The 19,580-nt window shown below is 53.5% G+C and overlaps 7 protein-coding genes across 7 annotated transcripts; 3 read left to right on the forward strand and 4 right to left on the reverse strand.

The window, feature by feature from the left end:
* Positions 1-380: 380 nt before the first annotated feature.
* Positions 381-1,525, reverse strand: J4E92_004337 (uncharacterized protein; the record flags this gene model as incomplete). The annotated part of the gene is made up of 4 exons (XM_051495727.1): positions 381-632; positions 712-922; positions 1,066-1,351; positions 1,402-1,525. The coding sequence occupies 4 exons, from the start codon at positions 1,523-1,525 to the stop codon at positions 381-383; spliced, it is 873 nt and encodes a 290-aa protein (XP_051353567.1).
* A 673-nt stretch (positions 1,526-2,198) lies between these two features.
* On the reverse strand, positions 2,199-4,052 carry J4E92_004338 (uncharacterized protein; the record flags this gene model as incomplete). The annotated part of the gene is made up of 2 exons (XM_051495728.1): positions 2,199-2,442; positions 2,491-4,052. The coding sequence occupies 2 exons, from the start codon at positions 4,050-4,052 to the stop codon at positions 2,199-2,201; spliced, it is 1,806 nt and encodes a 601-aa protein (XP_051353568.1).
* A 1,311-nt stretch (positions 4,053-5,363) lies between these two features.
* NOP56 (snoRNP complex protein nop56) lies at positions 5,364-7,018 on the reverse strand (the record flags this gene model as incomplete). Its single annotated transcript, XM_051495729.1, has 3 exons — positions 5,364-6,310; positions 6,367-6,467; positions 6,519-7,018. The coding sequence occupies 3 exons, from the start codon at positions 7,016-7,018 to the stop codon at positions 5,364-5,366; spliced, it is 1,548 nt and encodes a 515-aa protein (XP_051353569.1).
* A 280-nt stretch (positions 7,019-7,298) lies between these two features.
* Positions 7,299-9,406, forward strand: CCT6 (T-complex protein 1 subunit zeta; the record flags this gene model as incomplete). Its single annotated transcript, XM_051495730.1, has 11 exons — positions 7,299-7,340; positions 7,387-7,440; positions 7,491-7,531; positions 7,579-7,600; positions 7,649-7,690; positions 7,740-7,760; positions 7,808-7,981; positions 8,032-8,727; positions 8,777-9,080; positions 9,131-9,321; positions 9,371-9,406. The coding sequence occupies 11 exons, from the start codon at positions 7,299-7,301 to the stop codon at positions 9,404-9,406; spliced, it is 1,623 nt and encodes a 540-aa protein (XP_051353570.1).
* An 853-nt stretch (positions 9,407-10,259) lies between these two features.
* J4E92_004341 (uncharacterized protein) lies at positions 10,260-13,172 on the forward strand (the record flags this gene model as incomplete). The annotated part of the gene is made up of 2 exons (XM_051495731.1): positions 10,260-12,823; positions 12,878-13,172. The coding sequence occupies 2 exons, from the start codon at positions 10,260-10,262 to the stop codon at positions 13,170-13,172; spliced, it is 2,859 nt and encodes a 952-aa protein (XP_051353571.1).
* Positions 13,173-15,269: 2,097 nt separating this feature from the next.
* Positions 15,270-16,015, forward strand: J4E92_004342 (uncharacterized protein; the record flags this gene model as incomplete). Its single annotated transcript, XM_051495732.1, has 3 exons — positions 15,270-15,274; positions 15,518-15,876; positions 15,930-16,015. 3 exons carry the CDS (start codon positions 15,270-15,272, stop codon positions 16,013-16,015), a joined length of 450 nt encoding a protein of 149 aa, XP_051353572.1.
* A 655-nt stretch (positions 16,016-16,670) lies between these two features.
* On the reverse strand, positions 16,671-18,868 carry J4E92_004343 (uncharacterized protein; the record flags this gene model as incomplete). The annotated part of the gene is made up of 6 exons (XM_051495733.1): positions 16,671-16,946; positions 16,996-17,391; positions 17,439-18,031; positions 18,091-18,250; positions 18,303-18,544; positions 18,742-18,868. 6 exons carry the CDS (start codon positions 18,866-18,868, stop codon positions 16,671-16,673), a joined length of 1,794 nt encoding a protein of 597 aa, XP_051353573.1.
* Between the last annotated feature and the right edge of the window lie 712 nt (positions 18,869-19,580).

Here is a 19,580-nt window from a genome sequence, read left to right on the forward strand (position 1 = left end):
AAGTTGGGAGATTTGAGGTTGTGGAAGAGGAGGGGACTAATGGAGAAGAGAAGGGTGGGAAGAAGGTGAAGAAGTGGGAGGCTTGTAAGCCTTGGAGGGGTGCGAGGTGTGCGCTCTATCATGAACATGCTGAGACGGAGAGGTGTGGGGATGTCTTTTTGGGAAGGTGACGGGCTTGGTGGACATAGATGGGACTGTTGTCATTGGGGTATCATATCGCAATCTCGCTCTTTTTCCACCGCCAATCAAGATGCTCCCCAATAGCGCTTAAACACTTTCCCTTTCTTCTGGGCCTGACATCGTCTCAGAGGACATCATGAAAGATGGAAACCTCCTCATGACCGAAAATATCGCCAAACACCTCAAGTCAAGACAGATGTCTACTTGCCACCTTGAGAGCTACTAAGTCTCGTAGACCGACGCCTTGATGCCTCCCCAGTACCTCTTATATAACTGCCAGTTTGTAATGACTCAATCGTAGGCGACGCCTTGATTGGCCTGGCCGCCGACTTCTGTCTCTTGACTTTCTGTGCGACGCCGCGGGTTGTAGGCTTCTGTGGTGATTCCTCATCGGTGCCTTGTTCGAGCTTTTCGTCGATAACTAGGTTCGCAAAAGTTCTCGCCTTTAACACCTGTAGCTTATGTCAGTCCCGGTTCCAGTGACATGTAATGATAGAGGGTCTCGGCCCAGAAAGCCTCTTGTCTACTTACGGGTTTGCCGACATCCCACTCTGATATGTCCGAAGGACAGTCCGACAACTCCGAAGGTGAGAAGAACATGCGTGGGTCCGGTTTGGTTGGTTTCAAAGGCGTGACGAATTTGATCTTCAGTTTTGTTGGCGACTTTTCAACGGGATTGAGGTGTTCGGGTATACCGCACGCGCGGCAGCACTCTTCCAGAGTCAAGTGTACCTTCTTTGATCTATTGTTCAAGTTAGCTTATTTGCGTTGACACTGATTGAAGCCTAGGAGCGTGTCAAAAGACGCGACAGTGGAGTATAGTCCCTCATGTAGGCTCCTAGCTGCGTGGATGGGGCGTTTGATGTGCTTTAGTATGGTACATACCTGCTTTCGATCAACGCACTCTCCATTTTTCCAATGAGATACTCTCTATCAGCATGATCACGAAATAGCTCATCACGTCGTAGAGTGATAACGCCACCTGCGCTCTTGACATTTGATGCGAACGTGAAGATTTCGGAGTCCTCTTCCATTCTCTCGGTTTCGTGTTCTCCATCTTGGATCTTCTCTTCCACAGTACCGGCCTCTTCATCGTCGTCGCTCAAGCACAGCGGTGGCAAGGGTGTGGGAGCACGAGCATTAGGGTCGTAGCAGTCGAATTCGCGATAGACTGGATGGGTCAGTCGTGGAATTATTCGCGGGATTGTACATCGCACTTACCTCCGGCGTCATCGGTGAAGCCTTCTGAATCCCATTTGTACGTTCCATCGTAGAACTTGCGTGAGTGCTCGCTGAGGGCTACGTCGACGGGTAGAGGAGTGTAGTAAGCTGCCAGACCGACCATGATACTTTACTGATCACCTGTTGTATTGAGCGGAATGCCTTCTATGTATAGACTGAGTAACAGTTGTGCAATAAAGATGAGATACCGGAGCTGATTGGGACCATGAACGGGGAGGTAGTAACTTATGTGAGCGTGGTGTGCAAGATGGTATACGCGAGCGTGACCTAGAAGTGCTTGAGGTAAGAGCAGCTGGACAGAAGGCAGGAGCCGCACTCACCGCTTAAGGTCAAACAAACGCAGCGAGCCCTCACTGAGAGAGTGCGGCGCCCAAGATGCGGCTAGAGCTTTAAATTTCTGGCCGCGCATGTCTTATGCCGGAATCACTCTTGACAACGATCCCACAGAGAGAACCTAACAAACAGCAATAGAAAGGAATCCTGATTTTGGAGTAATAGTTCTATGGTCTTGAAAACGACTATGAACCGTCGTGAGAATAACGCCGGCTAAAGTAATGCCTACACGAACGCCCTCCGACTTGATGACCTGCTGGCTGGGTGGCTATCGCGGTGTCGACTGAGCCATCTGCCTAGCCAACGGTATCTTACAGATAACTAAACAATACAGGAAACCGAACACCAAATGGAAGCCCATGCTGGGGTTCCTGATGCGAATGATAGCCAAAGTGGCACACCCGACCGTACTCAGGGTTGACCGTTTGGCGAAGGCCGGTGTGCTACATGGCGCTAGCCTGGCCGGCGTGAGTAGACATGTTGGTCAGGGTTTTAGCCATAGACTCTCGAGCTGCCTTCTCCTGTTCCATTTGTGCACGATCAGCCTTAGTTACGCGGGGCTTGCGGACAGTAGAACCACCACGAGAACCTGGACCGCCTCCACGCCCTCTACCACGACCTGACGCGTCGCCTCGTACGGTGCCGCCACGTCCGCGTCCTCGTCCACGTCGAACGGTGCCATCGGCCCTACTCAGTGTTAGCTTATTCTGGTCTGAAGTTGTGGTGGTTACGTACCTCTCCACAGTTGGCTTCTCCTCGGTGACGAGTGGGCCGCTGTAGACAAAGAAACCGTCTTTCGCCATGAGCGCTTGCTGTTCCCAAGCCAGCTCAGTATCATCGATGAAGTCGTCCTCCTTGTCGTAATCTTCTTGCTTGCGCTTGCGTCGCTTCTTGCCTCCGTTCTCCTTGGCCGATGTCTCATCGTCCATGCCGCCCATCTCGACATTGCTTTCGTTTTCCGATAAGTCAACAGACTGATCGTCGTTTGAGCCCCCACCTGCAGCCCGCTCCAGTGCTGCACCTGCTGCGGTAATCTGACGCTGGCGCTCTTTCCGTGCGGCAATGCGAGGATGTAGAGCAGCAAAGCCGTACTTCCTCTCGACTTCTTGCGCGAAGTTAATGGTGACGTTTTCGCGTCCCTTCAAGTCGAAAGTGAGGTAGATGTTAGTGCCTTGGGTCTCAGAAGTGCCGTTGGCGTTGGCAACAGGACCGAATGGCGTTCCTGACAGGAGGCCGCTACCGGAAGGCAGCGGTGGTGGGGCCTCTTTCTGGCGGACGGTTTTGGCGGGTGGAGTGGGAGCATTGGATTGTGAGAGGGTACCGGAGTTTGTGGAATTTTCTTTTGCCATTGGGACGGATGCTGGCTTACTGGGCTCGGTGTCAATGTCCATGGGAGTTGGGCCTGATGATGCAGCGGGATACGGCTGAGGCTGGTTCTGAAGAGATGTTTGCGGTTGCTGTTGTTGGAGTTGAGGTGAGTAGTCTTGAGAAGGAAGGACCGACGCTGGTCGCGTGGAGAAGGCGGCAGGTGACACGGGTGCGGATGTGATTGATGCCTGTTGCTGAAGCTTGGCAGGATGTGAATAGAAGGAGTTGCTGGCAGACGGCGGGTCAATGAGACTTGTGATGGAAGGTGACGCACTCGCACGGTGGTTGATCGGGGGTGAAACAGGCGGCGGAGGGGCGCTTGCTGGAGGCTGCGGTTTTGACTCAAACGTGTCGCCCCGGATAGGATCATATCTTTGGCCTGAACTAGATGGCCGTGGTGTGGATGGCGCAACGCTGATATGGGAGAGATTTGGGTTACTGTGAAGAGTCGGCTCGGGATTGCTCAACACACGGGTTGGCTGCGCGACTGCAGGCGGCTGCTCGGCTTGCAAAGCAGGGACGGATTCACTGGGCCCAGTCTGTGGTATGGGTGATAGCTGCACAGGCGGTTTCTCGTCGACGACCTGTGCGGCTGGCTGTGCCTGCGCCTCGAGCGATGCCTTTGTCCTCCTCTTCCGTGGCGCAGGCGCGGCATTTGGGTCCTTGGGCTCCGACTTACGGGGCTTTCTTGTCTTCTTTTCTGGCTCTGGTGCACTTGGGTCTTTGGCCTTTGGTTTCGGACCTGGCTTCTTGCGTGGCTGGCCGTTCGCAGTAAGGCCGCGTGGAGCTGGCGATGCATTTGCAGGGGTTGGCGTGCTAGTTCCAACACCAACACCACCTGCAGCTGCGCGGACAGTTGCTGTCGGAGTGCCCTCAGGCGAGTGCGGGGGCGAGCTTAGACTGCCCGGCGAAGATGCATCGTCGGCCATGGCGCCGAACACTAGGTCGATACAATCCCCAGAAGAGCACCGGGGCGCTTCTAGTGCAGACGACAACAGAAAAGGTCGAGATAATTTCCCGATGTGAGCAGCGGAGGCGCGCAGGCAGATTCAGGGCGCTGGTGCTGGCTGAGCGCGTGTGTAGACTCAACACCAGAAAAAGCGTGGATAGCAGACTACTGCAATGGCTTGCGAGAACACCAAAGTCGAGGTGCAGCCGAGAGCCGGCGCGGGAGATGTCTAAAGAGCGTCTGATGCACGGCAAGGAACACCAAGTTTCGATCCCTAACGAGAGTTTGATGGCAGCCGCCGCCGCAAGAGCTGTGTCGATGGAAAGGTAGTTGCAGCGTTAGAAAATTGTACAGGAAAGAGAGAGAACAATAGAGGAAGAGAAAGTGCGAAAGACGGCCTCCGTCGTGCTCGGGGGGTTCAGGGCTTCAAGTAGGCATTCGAGCGATTTGGGACAGCAGCGGGCCAAAGCTTGGGTTACGACGAGCCCTAGAACAGAAAAACAGTTTACGCCAGAGCAGCGACGAGTCCGGGGCTGCCCACTGTGAATGAACCCTGGGTCTATGCCGGCTGCTGTGTCGGGTCTGAGGCGTATCAAACATGACATATTGACACTTCCATGGGCGCCGCCACGGCCTGTACGTGCAGCAACAACCCCTTTGCCGCACCGTCCTGCGTCGACGCTGCTGCGATGCCGAGTTGCCTCTCTTCTCCTCGTAACAAGCAAACAAATCGTGGTCCATCTCTTCCATTGCACCGTGAACATGCGACGTACAAAGAGGCGCACTAGCCGCTGCCTGACGTTGATTGCCCTGCGTATCTGCGCATCGCCACAAAGAGCACCTGCGTCTATTGGGGACGACTTCTGCTCTCTGGCAGTGGTGCGCAAACATTTGCAGCTCATGCCGTCGTTCACGATGTAGTATTCTATAGATAGTCGTTCTACACGGCTGTCCTGCAGTTCGGTTGCGTGTGGCTGATGTGCCGATCTCTTGCAGGGGTCCCTCATAGGTCGGCCTCTCAGGAACGCCTCACCCTGGTCGGCTCTAGATACGCGAACGCTGCCGGCATCACGTTAGGCTCAAAATATAGAAGAATCATGCTTTTGTAACTTTCATGACAGCTCGAGATATACAGAGCCGTCCACCATTCGTGAACGGCGTGTGGAGACTCATAGCCCAGATCCAATCCTCTCCACTAGTACAGAAATCAACTCCAGAAACACCGACACATCATAAAACGCCGATACAGAATGCGCGAAGGGTATGAGTACAGCTGCGCAAGGGCAGATCATCACGCCTTGCTCTTCTTCTTCTTCTTCTTTTCGCCATCCTCCTCGTCCCCGGCCTTTCGCTTCTTCTCCTTCTTGGACTTCTTCTCGGAAACCTCGTCGTCACCCGACTTCTTGGACTTCTTCTTGTCCTTCTTCTCCTTGCGCACAGCCTGCTCAGTGGCAGCTGCGGTAACACCATCAGCCATCTCAACATCCTCGGTAGCAGTTGCGGTGGGGTCTTCAATGCCAATGTCAGCCAGAACCGAGTTCATGGCAGCTTGCATGACCGCCGCGTTCTTAGCAGGAGGGGCACCGGATGCGTAAAATTCAATGCGCTCATCGACCTGGCGCTTGAGAGCTTCACCGAACTTGGATGTTGGAGTTTCAGAGAAGTTGTCGATTCTGGAGGCGATGGAGCACTTGTTGGCAAGGAAACGCGAGATCCTTCCCTTTGACTTTTGACCAGTGCGGCCGATGAACGAACTGTGGTAGATCAGACCGTACTTGGGGGTGTTTCCCTTGGTCTTGAGAGCTCTGAAAAGAGCCTTCTCGGCACCGAGAATCTGAACGGTACTGGCAGGGTATTTCGAAAGGTTGGTCAAAGAACCAGCCTTGGAGATAAGACGCGCACCGACGGTGTCACCGATCAGGGCAGCCAGGTTAGGAGCAACCTGGTTCATGCGGCTTCCAAGGTAGTTGCTGAGCTGCTTGCGGTAGGCAGCTAGAGAAGCAGTTCTCTTTGCGAAAGCCATAACAATCTCCATGTCAGCTGCAGACAGATCGCGACCCATGGAGGTTCTCGCAGCGTTGATGATTGCTTGCGCAACACTCTCGTCGTCATCGACGACAGCAGCGAGCTCATGGAGATCCTCATCGCTCAAGCGCGACTTGTCGCCAATCTGCAAGACGACCTTGGCATATTGTTCGTTGCTGTTGACAATCTTGGCGAGCTCGGGGAAGTGCCAGCCTGAAGAAGTACCAGATTAGCAGCTGTTCCAAGTCTTCAGACATGGAGGAAAATACCATAGTTCTCCCTCAGCCTCATGCAGAAGGTGTTGAGATCCTTGTCGATCTGGTCGAGCGTTGCGATCGCCTGGATGATGTGGTTGTCCTGCTTCTGAACGCTGCGCTGCGAGTTAGTATACATGTCGCGCGCATTTCATCCTGAGACATACCTGAACTTGACCTTTCCTCGGGAGTAGGCGTGTCCCAGACCAAGGATGGAACGGTCAATGTCACCCGGCTGAAGCTTCTTGATCAGCTTGCCGCTGTGCTGGCGCAGGCCACGGAGCAGATCAGAGACGACTTCAGAGGTGTCGCTGGTTTCGCAGGCGAGGTGGGGGAAGGCAGACTTGATGCTACCCGCCAAGTTCCTCTCGCTGACTCCGAGAGTGATGGTCTTCTTCTTTCCAGCCTTGGGGAGGTTCGTCTCGAGTGTGGCCCGCAGGAAGTCGGACATGATGCCTTCTGAGACATCATTGATCTCAGAGAGCGCATCCTGGGTTCCCTGGAACGGCGCAAGGCCAACGAGCTCTACCGTCTTTCCAAATTTATCGAGGTCTTGCACGGCCTTCTGCACTTCGGCGAGGCGGCTGCCAATGGTGTCGGGCTGGAGGATGACCTTGAAGACGGCATAGCCGACGGGGCTTTCGTGTAGCAGATAATCTACACTCATCGTGGCGTTAGCTGGTGGCGCGCAGATATTGCGATTTTCGTGCGCGACGGGCTGGGAGGTTCGGCTGTGGGAGGTGGTCGGTCGCGATGGAAGGTCGCAGCTTCCAATTGAACTTTTTTGCGTTCGGGGTCCGAGCTCCAACGACGCTAGCAGGCCGCCCGCTCAGAATTCAATGTTCAGAGAAGAGGGACGCGACAGGCACGCGGAAACTGCATCTTGCCCCGCCACACACTTTGCTTGATTACTGCACTGTTCGATACCCGCATAGATTCTGTTCACCATGTCGGCCGCACAACTACTCAACCCCAAGGCCGAGTCGAGGGTACGCCGCCTCTTCGCAGCGCAGAGACACCGCTAACAAGGCACAGAGGCGCGGGGAAGCTCTCCGTGTAAACATCTCGGCTGGTGAGGGCCTGCAGCAGGTATGGAATGTCCAGAGTAAAGATATGAGCCCGTCTGACTCTGGTATTAGGTGCTTGCATCCAACCTGGGACCCCGCGGCACACTGAAGATGTGAGCATCAACAATCAATCGTTCAGGCAGGAGGCTAATAAGTACAGGCTTGTAGATGGCGCCGGAGGAGTACGACCACCCGAACAATACATATGGCACGTCTGACCATCTCTCTAGATCAAGCTCACAAAAGATGGAAGCGTTCTGCTCAAAGAAATGGTATGAGACCGCCCTGCAACAGTATCTGCAAAAGCTAACCGCATTCCAGCAAATCCAAAATCCCACTGCCGTACGTTCTACCCCATTCCTTCTCGGATCGCGACTCAAACAAGCCAGGTTATGATTGCACGAGCAGCAACAGCGCAGGATGAGATCACAGGCGATGGAACAACATCGGTGGTACTGTTGGTTGGAGAGCTGCTGAAGCAGGCCGATCGCTACATCGCCGAGGGTCTCCACCCACGAGTGATAGCAGATGGTTACGACATCGCGAAGACGGAGTCACTGAAGGTACAGACATTGGAAAGCTGGCTCAGTGAAGATTAGCTGACCACGTACAGTTCCTTGATGAGTTCAAGCTCACCAAAGAAGTCGACCGCGAACTTCTCCTCTCTGTCGCGAGAACGTCGCTATCCACCAAGATCAACAGCTCGCTCGCCGAACAATTGACTCCCGACATCGTCGACGCCGTCCTGGCCATCTACCAAGCGCCCGCGAAGCCCGATCTGCACATGGTTGAGATCATGACCATGCAACATCGCACCGCCGCAGACACACAGCTCATCCGAGGTCTTGCTCTGGATCACGGCGCAAGGCATCCGGATATGGCCAAGAGGGTGGAGAACGCATACATCCTGACTCTCAACGTCAGCTTAGAGTACGAAAAGTCTGAAATCAACTCTGGCTTCTACTACTCGAGCGCAGAACAGCGGGAGAAGCTCGTCGAGAGCGAGCGACGCTTCGTGGACGAGAAGCTGAGAAAGATTGTTGAGCTCAAGAAGGAAGTCTGCGGAGACGACCCTAAGAAGGGCTTCGTGATAATAAACCAGAAGGGTATTGACCCGCTCAGCTTGGACGTCCTTGTCAAGAACGGAATCTTCGCACTGAGGAGGGCGAAGAGGAGGAACATGGAGCGTCTCCAGTTGGTTTGCGGCGGTACGTCACAAAACAGCGTAGACGACATGACACCCGACGTCCTCGGATGGGCAGGTCTGGTTTACGAACACCAGCTGGGTGAGGAGAAGTACACATTCATCGTAAGTGGACCTTGTAATTTCAGACGAGGCATCTACTTACAGCAAACAGGAAGATGTCAAGGAGCCAAAGTCCGTCACTTTACTCATCAAGGGCCCAAATACGCACACTATCGCTCAGATCAAGGACGCCGTTCGCGACGGTTTGAGGAGTGTGTACAACATGATCGTCGACGGAAGCGTCGTACCAGGCGGAGGTGCTTTCCAAGTTGCATGCGCGGCTCATCTTGAAAGCGAGCAATTCAAGAAGACGGTCAAGGGTAAAGCAAAGTGGGGTGTCTCAGCTTTTGCGGACGCTCTGCTTGTCATTCCCAAGACCCTGGCAGCCAACTCAGGTCACGATATTCAAGACTCACGTAAGTAACGTGTTGCCTCCCTTCGTCGAACTGTACTTACTAGGTGACAGTGGCTGCACTACAAGACGAGCATGCTGAAGGCAATGTTGTTGGTCTGAACCTCGCAACCGGAGAAGCCATGGACCCTACCCAAGAAGGTGTCTACGATTCGTTCCGAGTTCTGCGTAACGCCATAGCGTCTGCTACCGGTATCGCATCAAACTTGCTGCTATGCGACGAGATGCTGAAGGCACGACAAATGGTGAGTAGAAGCACGTGCTATGCGCTGGCTGAAGCTAATTGATGAACAGGGACGACAACCTGGACCTGGCGGCGAGGATCAATAATCACGTCGCATTATCTCTGGACGATCAGATACGCCACCGCAGCATTCTGGCCGGCGCACCGTTCTAGCCACATAGAAGCTCAGAACAAGCGGACAGCTGGAGGAAAGGCTACATCGTGGGTCACAACTTGATCCGCGCGGGTGTTGCATGCCGACTGTCTAAATAGATTAAAATAATACGACCACGTCACATGGCCAAACTAGCTCTGTGGAGAGTGACTGTGTTTTATTTTCTGCTTTCTTCTTCAGAGTCAAGACTTGCTACTTGTCAAGTCGTCGCGTAAAGAGACTTCGTTCACGAGGGAGGGATGGGTTCTGCACGCTGAAACACGTGCAAAGATTCCCACCTGGGCAATACTGGACCCCTATCCGGCCATGCCGACCAGGGTGATTTAAGCTTAAATTTAGCGTTCGGCTAGGACGGATGCTGCTCTGGTGCGGGGGCATGGCCTCGGTAGCGCAGGGCATCGTGAAGTTGGGAGAGTGCTGAATGTGTAGCGACAGCAATGAATACGTGTCTTGTGGGAAGACAGGTCTCAAGACTCCTTGTACTGTACTTGCATGTCTACATATTCTGAATCAGCGATGCACTTGGCGTGCGAGAGATCTACAACAGACCCATCAATAGATCTCCAGGGCGTGCATGCCAAGCCTGTTGGAAACAAGACGGCCAAAACAGCCACTGTCGTTCACTCGCTGGCTGGTAGCTCGAACTCTTGCTTCCTTCCCCCTCGTTCGCGCTCCGATGGCAGTGACAACGTAGTCATACCATACGCTCCTTCCACACTCATTCCCTATCCGGCGACGCAGCGCAACCGATACCCGCATTTCGATTCCACACACTCCCTCGGGCCATGTTTCGATATCGACGTTACCGCGCCTTTTTAGTCTTCGCTGTCATTGCTGTACTAGCGCTATACAAATTTGGGGGCTCGACCACAGCATGGAGAGAAGCCGCATCGAATGCGGTTGGGGCAGCCGGCCTGAAAGGCGACGCTGAGGAGGCTCCGCAGGCGGACACGAAGCCGCGCCCTGCTGTGGCGCACGAGACGAGGAGTCTGAAGCTGGATGTGCCCGCTGCCAGCACGTCGCATTCGCTTCAGACGCCACCTCCCGTGAAGACTCCGGCTGCATCGTCGACATTGAGCCCTGCTGTCACAGAGCAGCAGCAGAAGCCCTCTATTCCTACACCCATCCGACCGCAGCCTCACGGCCAGCCCGCTATCGCGAACCCTGCATTAGAACCATCATCGATCATCGATGCGATCCACTGGACGAAGCTTCCGGAGCATTTCCCCGTAGCCCCCGAATCGCTCATCAAGCTGCCATCGGGCACGCCCAAAACCATACCAAAGATACAAGCCAAATTCAAGGAGGAAGATGACATAACCAAGGTTGACAGGATTGCAAAGCTGGATAAGATCAGAAGTGTGGCAAAGAAGTCATGGGAAGGATACAAGGCGAACGCCTGGCTCCACGATGAGCTACGGCCACAGTCGGGCACTTTCAGAGATCCTTTCGCACACTGGGGCGCAACGCTGGTCGACGCCTTGGATACTCTGTGGATCATGGGACTGAAAGACGAGTTCGAAGAGGCAGTCAAAGCGGTGGACAAGATCGATTTCACCACCACCCCACGCGCAGATATTCCCTTGTTCGAGACGACAATTCGCTATCTCGGTGGGCTGCTGGCTGCCTACGACTTGAGCGAAAAGAAGTACAAGAACCTGCTAAGCAAGGCAGTGGAGCTTGCCGAAATTCTCATCAGCGCCTTTGACACACCGAACCGCATGCCAGAGACATACTATTATTGGAGACCCGATTTTGCATCCCAACAGCACCGCGCCAGTTCACACGTTGTTCTTGCCGAGATAGGCTCCCTCTCTATGGAATTCACCCGACTTGCGCAGCTTACGGGTGAGCACAAATACTACGATGCTATTGCGCGCATCACGGATCATCTCGAAGAATTCCAAGGCAAAACTCAACTCCCCGGGATGTGGCCTACATACCTGGACGCTTCCGGGTGTGGGAGACAATACATTGATTTGCCTCCTCAAGAGCCTCTCAAAGCTCCAGCAGATTACCTACATGATCAGCTATCGACCCAGGCCGATCCGGCTACGCCTTCTCCCACCGAGGAACTATCTCCGGACGGCAAGAAATACGTGCCTTTGGATTTGCCAGAGCCAGTCATGCTTGCGTCAGACGACTCTCCAGTCGACTCGAGCGCAAAGGAAGAGTCTATAGTCCCTGGAACAGCCGGGAAGGCACAAATCAAGAACTGGGACAGTAGTCCGGTGGAAAGGCGACAGCTTGATGTCGATGGATCTGAGCCACCAAAGGGGGCGCTCAATGCCCAGGGGCCCACTTCGACCTCATCTGCCTCCAGCACCAGGCCGACACCCCCAGAGTGCATACCCCAAGGATTCACATCGAGCTCCAGCTATGGCCACGAAGAGTTCACGCTTGGCGGCATGTCAGACTCTACATACGAATATCTACCAAAACAGTACTTGCTCCTTGGTGGTCAGATCGAGAAGTACCGGTCCATGTACGAACAGTCGATGGATGTTGTCAAGAAGCACTTGCTTTTCCGACCGATGCTTCCGAAAGGGGAAGACGTTCTCTTCTCCGGCAAACTGAATGTCCCGTCCAATATTGACGATGCTAAAATGGGTGACCTTACCGCTGAAAACGCGCATCTCACCTGTTTTGCCGGTGGCATGTTTGGCATGGGCGCAAAGCTATTTGATCGCCCCGATGATCTCGAGATCGCGAAGAAGCTGACGGAGGGCTGCGTCTGGAGTTACAGCATGACACCAACCGGCATCATGCCGGAGTCGTTCGAGGTTGCCCCTTGTGAGGACAGGAAGGACTGTGCGTGGAATGAGACTGCTTATTGGGAGTACATCGACCCACGGTACGAGTCTCGAATGGAGAGTTACAAAGAGCAGCGCAAAGTATACGAGTCGCAGATTCACTCTGCTTCATCGTGGTACGAAGCGCAACTGGCTGCTATGACCGCACTACCTACACCTACCCCAGCTGCTGCAGTTGAAGCCAAGGCCACGTCTACCATGGTATTCGCTGATACGCTAGATAAGCGTCAACTCGCCGGGCTAGTAGATGATGTGGAAATTGCACACATGCCGTCTGCTTCTGCGAGCGCCCTGCAAGATCACGAATCGGTTATGGGTGGGGAGTCTGAGGAAGGCGAGGGTCCGCCAACCAAAGTTCAACCTGCACTGAACATTGCGGAACTTGCGCCGCAGCCTGATTTGACTTTGCCAAACTTCCCATACGTCTACTCGCCGCAGCCAGTCCTGGACCACAAAGACTTCGTCCAGAACAGGATTCAAGAGGGTCGTTTACCGCCCGGCGTTACAACGATCGGATCAAAGAGTTACATTCTCCGGTAAGTCTCTGACTCCCAAAATGTATCTGAGCTTGATATCTAACATCTTTCAAGCCCCGAAGCGATAGAGTCCGTCTGGTACATGTACCGAATAACCGGCGATCGTCACTGGCGCGACGCAGGTTGGCGCATGTTCCTTGCCATTGAGCAACACACGACCACTGAGTACGGTAACTCGGCCATTGACGACGTTACCAAGCTAGTGCCCGAACTCAGCGACGAGATGGAGAGTTTCTGGTTAGCGGAGACATTGAAGTACTTCTACCTGCTATTTGCAGAGGAAGATGTGATTAGCTTGGATGAATGGGTATTGAATACCGAGGCACATCCTTTCAAACGACCTACATAGATGGCACGAGTAGTTTTGGATAACTATCCAATGTTTCTGTATGGAGTTTGAGGAGTTGGTATCATCGTGACTACAATGGACAGTCTTCATCAAGATACGTTATCTTCAAGTTTCGCAACAGAACCTGTGCGCCGAGTGCAGTAACGTTGCTACTGTACAGCGCCCCAGAATAAGGACCGAGGGCAACTCAAATGACATCATAGATTCCTGGACGACATACTGAAACGCATTGTATCTTACACTTACGAATAGCAGGTACAATAGAGGAATGTAAACTAAGAGGCTAGGTTCCGAAATCGTATCTAGACAGTACATAGGGCCAGCCCTAGCGTAATGAGAGTAGACAAACGGCTGCCGAGTTCTTCCTACCTCCGCTTCTTCTCGCGACTCATACTACCGGCTCTTGCAGAGTTGTCCCCGAGTATCTCAGCGTTTCTCACTGGCAGTAAGCTGAGAGTCGATTATATGCTGGGAATGTCGAGTAGCATCGTCGCCTGGAAGCTCAACGGGTGGCAAGTCCACACTCTTCTTGTCACCGAGCTCCTGTGGTGCTATGTTCTTCGAATCCATCTCATGTTTTGGGCCCTGATGTGGCATTTCGGCCATTGCGCTCCTTCCATCAACCTCTCGTCGCTCATCCGCGGGAGCTTCCGGTGGTTGACCAGGCTTTTTGTTCCGTCGTAGAAGCAGAAAGACGGCGGCAGCGATGAGAGCGAGCCCACATACGCCCCCGACTACTCCACCAGCTATAGCACCAGTGTTGCTCTTGCGAGGCTTACTTGCTACACTAGGCGATGGCGTCGAAAACGGAGACGTCGATGGTGTCGCAGATGGCGTTGCAGAGCGGGACGATGACGATATCTCGCTAGGTGGTGTACACGCGTCGATGCTGTAGTAGACGAAGGACGAATTGTGGCAATCCCCTATGCTCGTGAACTGGAGGACCGTCGATGAGCATGGCACAAACTCTTCGCTATCGGCCCCGTAAATCGTAGCTGATATGGTTAACGACTGAAACTCCTCGCAAAGTTCAGGACTTCGCTCTTACCACTGCAGCCTGGGTCTAGTCCGACGACTTGGAAGCTTCCGTATTTGCCTTGGTCCGCAAGCCTCGTGCAAGTACCATTGGGCTTGTTGCAAACGTTCAGTATGTCTCATGCAGCTCGTATAGTAAAACTTACATAGCCATTCTCCGCGTCGAGGCTCTGGAAGGCGTTTTTGCACTGGCTATCTGTGAAAGTCGCAATTCTCGAGCTAGAACCAACTTGAAGCAGAAAAGCGATAGGCACAAGGCTGAAGGTCATCAAAGACTTGAAGCTCGAATACGCCATGATGGTGCGAAGTGAAAAGGGCTTGCTTGACACGAGTGCCGCTGATGGCTTGCTTGAGTCCGGAAGCGTTGCAGCAGGAGAATCGAGAGGTGGGCGGAAGCATATTGCTCGTAAATGCGGCTCACATGTCTGAATCCAGAAAGTTGCTTCATCTCCACTGGTCCAGCATGCGATAAGAAATGATCGCTGCAAAGAAATAAGCCAGCCTGATCACCCCTGTTGCTGACAGCCTATCGTAGTCCGGGGAAGCACACATACGTAGGCGAAGAGCTAGCCCGAGAGCTGAACTCGAGCCGTACAAGGCAGTTCTGTAGAGAAGACGCTGCATCCGGCGCTCAATCAGGATGCCGTGATACCGAACTAATGCGCCACCAACCCCATGAGATGCGTGTTCATTGGCTCCCGCAGCGGTTGGCCCCGACACGGCACGCTCCCGGCTTTAGTCGACGTAGCCTTCTCCCGCGGAGACGGTTCGCAGTAATTAATGTCATGTCATCTGTTCAGCTTCGTCAGCCTTAGGCATGATGTGAGCAAACACATCGTGACGAAGCAGGCGACTTACATCCAAGGCCGTAGAATACGAGCGGAAGAGCGATCTTGGACCCCCGACCCGCCATTCGTGTCTGGCATCGGATCGTCATTTTCTAATTGTAGCAAATGTGCCCTCATTTTATTCACAGCCTCGTCCAAAAATGGAACTTGGTTGTCAGAACTAATGTCGAGGAGGGTAATGGCTAGACAGCCTCTTCGTCAGGTCTCCACCGACATGCGGTGTGAGGAGGAGTATAAAGTCTGTCCGATCAGCTCGGGAAAGTCCTCAGATCAATCCAAGGTTCACAGAGAGAATCATATCCAGACTAGCCATCATCATGCGCGCTTCAGTACTCGTTGCACTATCGTCCTTTAGTCTCGTGGCTTTCGGCTGCACCACAGTGACCAAGGTCACCCACACTTACTATGGGCATGTTAATAGGTGAAAACCCTGGCTACGTATTCCCAACTAACAGTGCTCAGGTACCCCGATAATGACCCTCCAGGTCCGGCGACTGCCTACGACTGCGGCCGTGGTTTCCAGGCTGGTGGTACGGGCACCTATGCCGACCCCCTGACATTTGCCTCTGCCCCTGGCGAGTTCAACCAGTGTGAGATCATATACGATCCGTACACGAAAAAGTACTTGCGCTTCGAGGACTTCTGCGCTCAGTGCGACACCGACTGGAAGGCTAGCCCGCGCATCAACCACATCGATCTCTGGACTGGCAGTACCACTGTGAATGGTGGCCAGGAACAAATCCAGTGTGAGAACGATCTTACGCCAGCAGAGAGGAGCCAGACTATCGTGAGACAGCCGAGGCAGGGTCTCCCAGTGGACAGTAAGTCGCGAGCCATAACGAGGCTCTGGGAAGAGGCTGACATGTATTATCAGCGACCAAACTGTACGTCAAAGGTGCCAGCCCGGCCTGCCGAACCAGCCACGTCTTCCCCAGTTACAACATTGGCGACTATTGCTAGGCCCCATAGAGTGTTTTCCAGGGTCCAAGAGCCTCAGTGCGATTCGTTCGATGGACTCGGTAACTTTACAGTCATTTCCGTATCATAGTGTGTAGAAGAATGTCAATGAGCTTTCTGAAGTGGTGATCTGAATCTCTTGGCTGCAAAGCTTAATACATTGGCATGTCATCTTCGTGTTTGACCCTATGGACGTACCATGCTGCATTTCCTCTCGCTTGCGAAGCTCGTCGGCTTCACAAGTGTCAAATCTGTTGGCAGGGTAAAGAGGGACAGTGCATGTCGCGACGCGCGTCTGATTAGCATTATCCTAATAGAGGTTGCCCTTTTCTTTTGCACATGTATTTGACAGACGTGTTTAAAGCAACGGTGTTGGTTGTACTGGTAGTGATGCGTGCCGAGGAACTGTTACGCCGCAATGGCGCGTTCTGAGGCAGCGCGATTACGTGGGCCCAGCCCCCTGAGATGACGCGCTGGACACCGCGCGGCATCGTCGACTCACCCACAACACACGAGCTCCAGTCTGGGAGCGTACGCGTCAACCTTTGTCAACCAGTCTTCTGATGGTTTCGTCTGAATACCCTACTGTGTATGTACATGAAAAGACGAAGCTCGTCCAATCCCGGGAGAATCGCGTGTCCGCCTAGGCAAACGCGACTCACTTCGCGGAGAATTGCGCAACCAGTATTTTGTCCATGCTGAACTTTCTGATCATAAAGCTGACGATGAGCGCAGTAGCTGAGAGACCTGTGACCATGACGAAGACCGAATCGAACCCTCTCATGTACGAGGAAAGAATGGCACTTTTTTGCGGGGAGTCCGCCATTTTGCGCAAGACGAATATGTATTGCTCAGAGTCATGAGCGATCGACGTGGGCAGGCCTAGCTCTGAAAGCTTGTCGGACATGGAGTTTGAGAAGACCGACCCTGCGAGCTTGAAGGAGTCAGCATTTGGAAGGAGATCGGATGAAGGCTCAACTTACGGCGACACCGATCGGCATACCCAGACTTCGGAGAAAGCCGTACATGCTCGCGGCCATTGCTGCATCTTCTGGCTTGGAAATGGCCTGAATGCCGACATTGAGACTTGTCAGTACCATACCCATGCCAATTCCTAATACGGCAAGAAGCGCTGACGTGACAACAGTTGTTGAATCTACGTCGAGCATAACCTGCAACCCGCACGCAAGTGTCGTAACCATCCAGCCACCCCAAATCGCCCATCGGAATCGTCCAAGACGCGTCGTCAATATCGAAACAATGACGGAACTGGGAACCGTGAGGAGGACGACCGGCAGCATGTCAATACCCGCCTGGGTAGGATATCTCCCGCGAACACTCATATCGTAGAATGGCCAGTAGTACAAGGTCGTGAAGAGCTTGATATGTGAGCTTGTATCTGGGTGATGACTGGGTGGAAACTTACTAGTAGGCCATTGATCAGCGCGTTGTAAAAAGCGGCGATTGCGCTCCAGCTTTCGAACACTGCCAAAGGCAATAGGGTGTGCTCTTTTCTGTACCATTGCCACAGGAAGAACGCAACGATTCCTGTCATCCCCGCGATGATAGGTGCAAGAGTCGCAACTGAGTCCCAGGGATGCTGGATGCCGCCCCAAGAGATTCCAATCAACAGGCTCGTCATGCTGCCAATGAAGAGTACTGCGCCCAGCCAATCCACCCGCTTGAGCTTCTCCTGGAATGTGAGTTTCGCCACCGCGTCAAGGCGCACGAACAAGATCGCAACAGCGAAGCCGATAGCGCAGAATGGATAGTTGATGTGGAATGCCCATCGCCAGGATGCGCTTTCCACAAGCTTACCACCAACTACGGGTCCGATGATGGACCCTATGCTCCAGCATCCGAGAACCATCGCGAAGTATTTCGGGCGTTGTCTCAGCGGCACGATGTCGCAAAAGATGACTTGTGTTAACGTTATAATCCCACCACCACCAATTCCTTGGATGCATCTTCCTCCGAGCAGCTCAGTGAAATTGTCTGCGACCGAGCATAGTATCGTACCTGGATTGAAGAGGCATGGTTAGCGACCATCCACGACACAAAATGGCATTCAGACTTACCGACTGTGAAGAAGAGGAGCGAGGTGATGAGGAGCTGTTGCCGGCCGAAGACAGCGGATATCGATGCGATGACCGGCTGGAAGATGGCAGAGGTGAGGAGGTACGATGTCCCCGTCCAGAACGCTTCAGCCGAAGTGCCATCAAGCTTTTGTGCTATTACCTGTGGAGTATGTCAGAACTTCCTTACGGCACGGAGTAAGAGGATGACTGACCGGTAGTACCGTGACTAGGATCGTGGCATCCAGCGCCACCATCAATGATATGAAGCTTAGACTGATCATGATTACCAGCTCCTTCTTTTGTGGCTTCCATACATCGGGCATCTGAGTCTCGCCTCTCCCTCCAAAGTTCTCCAAGGACATGTTGTCGGTCATCCACAGCGAGTGAGGAGATACTGGATCTTTGGCAGACGAGGCTGTAATGTCTCTCGAGAATTCTTGCCAATCTTTTAGTTCTAAAACAGTCAGTGGAAAGTCCTCGGAAGCCTGAACTTTTGCTGAGGTGTGCCAAAGTCCCCCAGCATTGGACACTAGCGAACTTTATGGGCTGTGGACTCAGCCATCGACACCATAGCACTACGAAGCGCCATGCACACTACTGTACGGTGATATAAGAGGTCGGATGTACAGCCCTGCTGTGCGATATGCTTACCTGTGTTGAGCCTGATGTGGTCGTGTTTCCACGCACCACCAGGCTCGCTGTATTCATCGGTGGGCGTACTGCAGGAAGAGTCCCACTTGTCAAAGGTCGTCTCGTTCGGATGACTGCCGGCCGTCATTGGGGGCGAAATAGGAGGAACGAGGATTGGGCAAAAGACCACTTCTCTTGGGGACAGAGTAAGTGATAGGGTGGCCTCGGAGTCGATTGGGCAGTAAAGACCGGTGTCGATCTAGCTTCAGAAGTCGAACTCTGGTTGGGAGATTGGTTTACAGCGAGCGCCCGCTTCTATGGTCGAGGCTCACCTAAACACATATGCAGCTCCCGGATTGTAGTTGCGTAGTAGGCATTGAACATTGTGGCACTAATTCACGATGTCGTTGTTTTGCCTTCGCGCCCAGGCCGACCGCATGTCTGAACGAGCTCTCCCAAACCTACGGGAAAAAAACAACTTGGTCCCCTTAGGGTAACAGCCGTGGCGTATCTTGACACGGGTGGTTGTTTTGATGATCGCTGCAAACGGCCAGCGCGATCCGGCTTCTACGTTGACACGTGCTCTGAGCCAGTCGAGGCCCGACTTCGTAGAATCGCACACTAAGGCAACTTGAAGGACCCAAGGCGCAGCTGATGTGTCTGGGGCTATCTGGCACCCACTCTATGCTGTCAGATAGTAGCCTCGGCCAAGCCTTATACCAGCTCGACGAATCATATCGCTCATTGTCAGCACGGCAACTAGTGTTGGCCTTGACTTTGCGCAGCGGGGAAGCGCATCTACCACTGCACTCCCGCTGTGCTGCACAGTCCAACTTGTGGCTGGCTTGCCAAAAGAATGT

Source organism: Alternaria infectoria (assembly GCF_024043175.1).
Source record: "Alternaria infectoria strain BMP 0036 chromosome Unknown scaffold_6, whole genome shotgun sequence".
Classification (NCBI taxonomy): Eukaryota; Fungi; Ascomycota; class Dothideomycetes; order Pleosporales; family Pleosporaceae; genus Alternaria; species Alternaria infectoria.